We start from the raw sequence: 9,788 nt of genomic DNA on the forward strand, positions 1-9,788 counted from the left end.
ATAAATATGAAATTCTGTACATCATTTCCTGTGTAGTTTAATGGCGACTCTATTTTAGCACTAGTGTGAGAACATAACGTAAGGAGGTAAGCCAATCTTAATGTAGTATCAATAATATAATTTTGTATTCTAAATCAGTAACCAATATATATATATATATATATATATATTTTAAATTATCATGCGAAAAAGGATATGATTTTGAAAGTGAAAATAGATAGATCTTATGTGCTTTTTTAATTGTAAACAAATCACGTATTTTCAAATGTTGAAAGCTAAATTTAGATAATGTATCCAAGTTTTATCATTATTTCTGTTTTTCAAAGTTATATGAGGATTTTTTTATTTGCAGATGAACACATACACAATACTGAGTCTTTTCATCGCTGTGATTTCACTAGCTTTTGTTCAAGGTGAGTTCCGTGAAAAATAACATAGGTACTTTAACATATTTGAAGGAAAATTGATACTTATAATTTGAATAATATTTTGTTTTCCTGAAATGTTTGGATTTTGATACAAACAATGATATTTTGGCAATTAAATGAATACTGTATAAAGTTCATTTCCATTTTTTCTAACCCTTCATGTCGGACGAGTGTTGGAAGCACTTCAGTAGGCGAGACTTTACGGAAATTGAGTGATATATGAAATGTAAATGAGTTAAGTTTAGATGACGTATAGTTTAACATAAATGTAGACGTTTAATAAATCACTAGCAATGATATAATTGCAGAGAAACAGAATGTCTAAGTAATTAAACAATAGCCTCATCTAATTTCATGTTGCATATTCTATATATAAATACACACTGAAACGTCAGCGATTCTTAATTTACTGTTTTATCTTTTTATACATGATGAATTGTAGTATCTTTTATTTTTTCATTTCAAAGAAATACAAAAGAAATAAAAATAGTCAATCCTTGCAGCAAATTGATGAAAGTAAACACATGAAAAATAAAACAAAGGAATTTACAGATTATAGAAAATACAACACGATCACCAATAACATTTTTTAATGACAAGCATATAAAAAATGATAATTCATTTTGTTATAAAAATGTTTTGTATATAAATCTTTACTAAAAAAATCTAACATTTCCAATATTTTCTGAGCGGTCAAAAAAATCAATGTTGGATCGCTGAGCGAGATATATTGGACCTGTCGATGAGATATTGGACGCTTCGACTTTTTTAACGTCACACTAGAGGCGGGATCAGCTATATCAAACATGGAAGCCAGCGCAAGATAATATCTTAAGATACATGTATGTCAAAATGAAATTGATCGATTGATTGGTTATATGTTGTTTTACGTCCCTTTCGAGAATTTTTCACTCATATAGAGACGTCACCATATACCGGTGAAGGGCTTCAAATTTAGACTTTTACTCAGCACTCAGGGCCATTGAACAGTGAGGATTCTTTATCGTGCCAACGCCTACCGTGACATGGGGCCTCGGTTTTTAAGGTCTCATCCGAAGGACCCGCAACTTTCACTTTAAAGTGCCGAGCGCTTGGTGAAAGAACAGTTGCTAGATATTTTTCATAGACTTAGGTCAGTCGTAGCCGTGATTCGAACACACGACCATCCGATCATGGAGCGAGCGCTCTACCGACTGAGGAACCGTGACGGCGTCAAAATAAAAAAGTAAAATATATATCAAAACAATTATTGAGTGGGTTCGAGGGCAAAATGAGTTTTGTCGACCCCTCGAACCAAACCGTTTGCCTTTGACCTAACGGCCTCAGGCAAATAGTTTGGTTCTTGGGTCCGACAAAAGTTAGGTCAAAGGCAAACGGTTTGGTTCGAGGGGTCGACAAAACGCATTTTGCCCTCGAACCCACTCAATAAATGTATAATATCCATTCTCTGAATTTACTGTATTGTTGAATCATCATTTTAATATCATTTTTATGAACGTTTGAATTTCAAGTCAAAAGTGGAAGAATTTTTAAAAATGTTTAACAGGACAGCACTTCAAGCGGTTCTGTGTCTACAATGGTTTTGCGATAGCACGTGATGGAGCTCATGGATTACAACCGGAAGACATCGACCCCTTTATGTGTACCCATATCGTCTTCTCCTTCGCTGAAATCGACGAGACGGGAATCCGGCTAAAAGACCCTGATCACTTTGAAGAAAATTATTTGTATGTTGCCTCTTTATTCATGCAAGATAAAATTATACGTGACTTTGTTTTATATGATATTGGTTTGATTGAAACATTTCCCCTACAGACAACAAGGTTCTTTCTTCAAAATCTTTATAATATTTTGTCAAAATGGCTAAATATATCATTTCCCAACAATGTGCTAAAAAATGGTCTAGTAGTTTATGAAATATCTAAGAGTGTGTTTTTCTGGGACAACCCTCTTATATTGCAAATAAACTTACATACATAGATACATAAGTTCCATTTCTATTTTTTCTAATTCTAAATGGACTTCTGTTTGCTTTTCTCAGATACCAAAGAATAATTCGTCTGAGAAAGTTGAATCATCGTCTCAACATGATTTTGTCTGTTGGGGGTTGGGACAAAGGGGGAGAAGGATTTTCGAGACTCGTTTCTTCTCGAGAAAACATGCTAAAGTTTACCAAGTGGGTTATTATATATCTAAGACGCTTTGACTTTGATGGTCTCGATTTCGATTGGCAGTTCCCAGCACTGAGAGAAAGTAATCTGCAGGACAAGAAAAGATTCGCTGATCTCTGTGATGTAAGTAGCATTAAATAGCACAACCTCATCGCGAAGTCTTCTGAAGAACAAAAGCAGAAAACAATAGACACAAAACTAATACTGTAACACTAGTAATGCAGCAAAATTTTTAAATATTTCTTTTTAGGTGATTGCCCTTGAATTTGATATCGAGGAAATCCCAGACATTAAGTGGAAACTGACATTTACCCTGACATTTCATCCTCTGTTACCAGTGATGCATTTCGGTTATGATATACCCCGTTTGTCAAGGTAAACCAAATAACAAACAATCCATGTTTCCAGATTTCTTATCAAAAGACCTTTATCATTTTGTTTAACATCATCCAAACCCTATAACATTACGTTTAACTGTTATTTCAAAGCGAAAATATATCTGAGCTATTCATCTTCTTAGTTTAAAGTCGGAATTGATTTCAAATTATCTTCTAGGTTTTGCTCAGAAGTAATGCATATTAAATTTTTCTTTAAGTAAGGCCCACTACATCAATTTAAAAATGTATGATCTCTACGGTCACTGGGATGACCCAATGTTGGCAAGACATCACAGCGCACTGGTAGGACCTAAAGGTTTCAATAATGTTGTGAGTATCTGTTTACAATTGATATGCTGTTTATTGCGTTTCTAAACTCTGCTTTTGGAGATAAACAAGTTTTAAAACTTCTACACAATCCCTTTGAGTAGAATCTGCTCTTAACTTAGTATATTTATGATATAAATGTGAGAAAATCAACAATTCTGTTGTAGGATTAAGTGTTCATAAACAATAATGGGTTTACTTCGTAACAGTGTACTCATAAAAGTATAAAAATTCACATTTTTTCTAAAAACATGAAAGTATTCATTTACTTTGTGAATTATTTTTGAAAGGTTTAATAAGTCATGAATATATACATATAGTAAATACATTGTAAATGTAACAGCATTTCGTTTTGTCTGAAAAGAAAATTGAAACTTCGATATTTTCGAAAAATTAGACTTGATATTTTTTTTACACGATATACATTTATATTAAAGGAAGATTTGGTGGCTTTGTGGGAGCAAAAAGGGGTTCCAGCCCACAAGATGATTGTGGGGATTCCATTCTTTGGTCGATCATATCGCTTGGAAAACACCGCTATGTCGATGCCTGGAGCTCCTGTCATTGGGCCTGGATCCGACAATGGAGACGGAATACCAATCAAACATGTAATTCTATCTCTCTCTTTCTCTCTATTTTACCTTTTTCTTTTCGATATACATGTATAAATATTTGAGACAGTTATCAATTAGATAGTTCATTTATTTCTTTCTTTAAACTTTGCAGCTCTGCCATCTTATAAGGAGTGGATTGAATGAAAGTTTCATTCCTTCTCAACAAGTGCCTTACCTTGTTCAAGGCGATGAATGGATAGGCTACGATAATCAAAGAAGCGTTATGAATAAGGTAAATATGATTTAAATCTTTGGGATATGATCCACAATTTGGTTTTAACTAATCTTCTTTTGTCATTGTTTAACGTTTTATTATAGGCAGCCTTTGTCTTCGACAAAGCTTTGGCTGGCGTTTTGCTCTACTCTCTGGATATGGATGATCATTCAGGGGCTTGTGGTGCAGGGAAGTTTCCACTGACAATGTCTGTCATCAACGGACTACAGGCATACATGTTGTATGTGCAGCGTAAAAACATGGCCATTGGAGAGATCTACCGAACCAAAATCAATAGCGCTCGTGTGTCTAGGCGAGCATACTTAATGGCGGGAAAAAAGCACATGGTGGAGAAAATGGATGCCAAAATTATCAGTCTCCAAAAAGAGCAAGAAGTCGCTATGGGCAAGATGACGGCTCAAGTGGCTAGTGTTCAGGCCATGATGAATAAACCATTTGAACTTCCTCCTGTCAATAAGAGATCATTTACATGGTAGATGACAGATATTTTCAAATAATTTATTCTCCATGTAATATAAAATGTTTTTTATTGTGAATTCTTATCACAATTTGTTTTGGTCGATAGAGTATTGTAATATTTCTCTGATGACGGTACCTGTTGTACGACAGGTCAAATTGCTGACAATCAGCTGTCTCTCTCAAACATCTAATTTCAATAATATTCGGCATAAATGAGCAATACTTGGGATTAGAAAAACTATAAACAGTTCTGTCATTTGATGTTGTCAATACTTATATGTGTATTTTTCATTGGTGTTACTTTTTTCGAGGATAAGGATACAATTTGAAGATTAAAGAATGTCTACAAAATTATTAAATTTTATCGTATTTAGGTTCATCAAATATCCTCATCAAATGTTCAGTTATGGGGGTACATGTATGTGGCACTACTTTGAATGTGGATACATTCGCTGTGACATTCTGAGTAGACATGCTTCTTCTTGATCAGATGTGTTGCATGTCCAGATAAAACCAATCGGACAGCTCTCGGCCCAAAAGGAGCTATGTACTGTCTGAAACTTTTTCTGAAACTGTCTGACCATCATTTGCTCATTACATCTACTGTTCCGAACAAAAATCGAAAATTTTGCATAATTTGTTTATTAAATAAAACTGGTAATTGATGTAAGGAGACTGTCCTCTATAAAAATTTAGAATATTTCAATTTAAATTTGTATATGACAATTGTCATACATGTATACACATTTAAAATAAAAAGTTCTTAATTTTTGTAGAGGACAAGACAATAGAAGTTAAATATGTAAATATATAGATCGGTTGCTTTATCACGTATGCACATATGCTGATAGATTATTATATTAGATTTTGTCGTTCCGATTTTACTTATTTAGATGAGTTCTTCATATAGACATGTACGGAAGCCCATTTAGGACCTATCAAAAATATTTTTGAATTCAATCTAACGAATTGTCCAATTTCTTAAAACAAATTTAATGCGTTATAACAGTTTTTTTTAATTCGTTATATAGCAAATTTAATCTATTTTAAAGAATTCAAAAAATTTTTTAGGACCAATCAAAAAAAAAATTGAATTCGCTATAATCTATAACAATCGTCAAATTTGTTTTACGAAATTAATTCGTTATATCATTTTCTTTTTAATTCGTTAAAACGAATTTAATCTGATTTAACAATTTTTTTAATTCGTTTTAGCGAATTAAAAAAATTGTTATAACGAATTAAGCTCATTTTAAAGAATTCAAAAAATTGTAATAACAAATTATATTCATTAAAAGGAATTCTTAAATTTGCTATTACGAGTTAAATTTGTTTAAACGAATTTTACAATTTGTTATATCGAATTCATAGATATTTATCTATAGACCCTAATTGTCGAATTTAATCTAACGAATTAAATTCGAAATAACAAATTTTAGAATTTGTTTTAACAAATCTTGTTCGCTATAACAAATTTTAAAATCCGTTTAAATGAATTTAATGTGTTATAAAAAAAATTTTGAATTCGTTATAACGAATTCAACCAATCTGTAATAAGAAATTTAATTTGTTATAGCGAATTCAAAAAAAATGTTCTAACGAATTAAATTCGTCATAGCAAATTCAACAATTCGTAATATCGAATTCAAAAAATTTTTTCATAGGTCTTAAAGGGCTTCCGTATTGTAACATATTAAATTCGTTATATTGAGTTCAAAAATCTATCTATCAAATTAAATTTTCAACTAATTCTACAATTCGTTATATCAGATTGGAGAGAGATTAATAAATCCGCAAAAAAGAGTTGAACTATTGAAATAGTAAGTTCTGAAATTAGTCAATTCAAATTTAATTCTATGTATAAAATTTTAAATCTGTTAAAATGAATTCAACATTTGTTCTAACAGATTAAATTCGATATAATTATAATCCGTTATATCGAATTCTAAGATATTTTTGATAGGTCCTGACTGGTCTTTTGTGGTTTTGATCTTTAATTACAACTTATGTATTATTGGTGAATCATGTTGGCTAAAGTTTCCAATCGTTGCAGGTTCATGTAAGTTTTTGAAAGATGTCACTGCTTGTTCACAATTGCATATAAAAAAAATATCACAGGTTTCGAAATAAATCGATCTCTTGGCCTTAAACAAAGCTACATGGGGAGAAAAAAACGGCGTCACAACAAAAATTAAACCTTGTCTACGATAGATACCCTACATTGAAAATATAATATCATGTTTCTTTGCATAATTTGCGTAGAAAATATTTATTTTTCATTGCGGGTAACTGATGGAAGTAAAAAGAGTTTCGTCTCAAATAATTTTTCATTACTTTATATTCGTCAAAAATTTTCGGTTGGCAGCTCCTCATACCAACTAACAGGTAAGACTTTTGCAGTCAATAATACTTTTTAGACGAGAAAATGATGGATTGTCCATACACACTCCCTATATCGTGAACCAATTTGTACATTGTCTTTTTTAGTAAAGAAAGTACATAAGATTTGAAATATCAAAAATGTTTCCTTGCCATGTTAATTTTAACTATAAAGTGTCAGTTTATAACGAATATTTTATGAATTACTAGAATTCGGTCCTAAGTCTAATACTGCTTCGCAAATCAGGCCTCAGGATCATGAAACAGTCAAATTTTCAATCATTTGTGGAGATTTATTCATGGCCAGATTAATTTCTTAATTTGTAGATGGAAGCAGATCAGTGAAACAATATAAATAAATAATAATTGAATAGAGATTTATTCATGGCCTGATTAATTTCTTAATTTGTAGATGGAAGTAGATCAGTGATACAATAGAAATAAATAATAATTGAATTTCGGATTTTTCGACTTCCACATCATTTCAGCACTATGTACAATTTTTTACTTAAGGGTGACCTTTACATCGATGGCAAAAAATTCCATTGATGAGGATGAAAAACTAACTATTGTGTATAGTAGACCTATAAATGTAGTGTTTTTTTTTCATTTTAAAATATATAGGTTAATGAACTATTTTTCATGCTTATGGCCTCTGGGAACTTCTCGGAGTAAATTTTAAAAAAAACCTTAAAAATTTCACTATTTCCAAAATTTTCTTTCTTTAAGTTAGCAAAATCTAACAAGTAATTGAACTCTTTGGATGATAAAATGTAATGACAATAATGATAGTTTTGCTTGAGCAATGAATTTATTAAAAAATATGCCAGTCCGAATTTTCTCTGATAATTTTCTAGCTAAATACTACCATATCGAATAACACAAAAAAACTGAATTACGAGATATCTGAACTATTAAGAGCTTCAGTAAACTTATTGCTTCCAAACTTTTTAATTTCAAGAAAACTTTACAGAGCCTAGGTATCGAACATCTGAAACATAATCCTCCATCGTGTCCTTGTTCTTCTTCACCCTACAACTATAGTCCTGCTGGACACGTTATTACTGGTGACGTAAATATAGTTGATAATGAGATCCTTAAATCACTTATTTTAAAAGGGCCAAAATTGAGGGAACCCCGAACTTTCAACTGGCGTCATAATAAATATTGTGAACTATGTGGAAGATTACGCCAGGCGATGGGCCAGACATGAAAAAGAAGACTTTGACACATTGTCAGAATGGATTAAGTGTATCAGATGTATGTTAAAATCTTGCATTAAGCGATTGAGGGGCAATAAAACCATCTATCCTTCTGTGTTCAATAATTCCGAAGTGGAAACAGAATTAGATAGATTACCCGATCAGTATGTACTGGTCACAGCTGACAAAGCAGGTAACATTGTTTTTAAGGCTAATTATTTGATTTGTATTTTAGAGGAACTGGGATTTAATTCAACAAGTGGTAATCCAACTTATACCAATAGCTCCCTTTCTAAGGAGGAAATTCTTCAAAATCATATGTCAGTTTTAAATATTTTTAATATTCCCAACAAACAAAATGAATCTGAATTACCATATCTATATTGGATTCCGAAACTTCATAAAAATCCTACAAACAAAGATACGGGTTCCAGTAAATGTTCCACCAAGCCTCTTTCTTTACTCCTCACTAAAATATTAACAGCAGTGAAAGAGAAACGTCAAGAGTACTGTGCAACAATATATATTCGAGAAGTGGTGTATATCAGATGTTGATTCTTTAAAATTCCAGGGAACTTTTGGAAAATTTGAAATCAAAAATTTTTACCAAAATCAATAACACAAAACTTACGACTTTTCAACTCTATATACAATCATTCCCCGCGATAAATTAAAGTCCAGACTTTTTGACATCATTGACAGCTGCTTTTTCAATAAAAATGGAATTTGTAAATTTACTTACCCTGTCATTGGTCATTTGCAAAATTATTTTGTTAAAAAATATTCTGATTGTACACATAAGTACTCTGAAGTTGATATTAAAAATATGCTTGAGTTGCTGATTGACGTTTTTCATACTAATTGTTATGCCATTATTTACTCACTGAATTGTCTATGGATTTTTCCGTTATTTCCCGATCATGACAAGGAGCACACCGTGGGTGTGACCGGTCGGCATGGGATGCTCACTCCTCCACGACACGTGATCCCACCTCTGATGTTTGCTCTGCTTCTGAATTGTATTGTTTAAATGGACTTTGGAGCTTGAATACTGTTCGTTATCTCGCTATATTCTAGTATTTTAATATACTGCCCATATTCTGCTGATATCAAAATTATTAAAGGTCAATGATCTATGAAATATGTGTCTGGAATGGCTTTTGTTTAAATCCTTTTTTTCATTGCATTCCCTTCAGTTATTTGAAATAATACACTAGTTTAACAGAAATAATGATTGCAAAATGATACTGTAAAAAACCATTTGAAACCCACTTATTATGATTACATCATTAGAAAAAAAATTAATAAAAAAAAAGGAAAGTCATAATTTTCTCTGCATAACTTTTACATTCGCATATTTTAGTCAAATACTGTAAAATCATATATTTTCGAGGTGTCAAATTTTCGAGGTTTGAGGAGGAAATATTGTTTCAATGGGATTTAATTTCGGGTTTAAAGAAGTTCGGCGTTGTTACACATTTAAAATCTTACAATTCGTGGAGGACTTGAATTCGTGGGTCATACCACGAAAACAACGAATATTCAACCCCCTATTCCACAGTAGTAAAACATTCATTTTTGATATATTCATAACTT

The 9,788-nt window shown here is 31.7% G+C and overlaps 1 protein-coding gene across 1 annotated transcript; it reads left to right on the forward strand.

Moving 5' to 3' along the window:
• LOC133205461 (putative chitinase) lies at positions 1-4,970 on the forward strand. Its single transcript, XM_061341283.1, has 9 exons — positions 1-86; positions 353-413; positions 1,975-2,155; positions 2,470-2,722; positions 2,850-2,974; positions 3,195-3,306; positions 3,741-3,911; positions 4,030-4,149; positions 4,236-4,970. Exons 2-9 carry the CDS (start codon positions 353-355, stop codon positions 4,626-4,628), a joined length of 1,416 nt encoding a protein of 471 aa, XP_061197267.1. The 5' UTR covers positions 1-86; the 3' UTR covers positions 4,629-4,970.
• The last annotated feature ends 4,818 nt before the right edge of the window (positions 4,971-9,788 follow it).

The sequence above is a fragment of the Saccostrea echinata genome, unplaced genomic scaffold (assembly GCF_033153115.1).
Source record: "Saccostrea echinata isolate AGI-Se365-2 ecotype Australia unplaced genomic scaffold, CSIRO_AGI_Sech_v1 ptg000002l, whole genome shotgun sequence".
Classification (NCBI taxonomy): domain Eukaryota; kingdom Metazoa; phylum Mollusca; class Bivalvia; order Ostreida; family Ostreidae; genus Saccostrea; species Saccostrea echinata.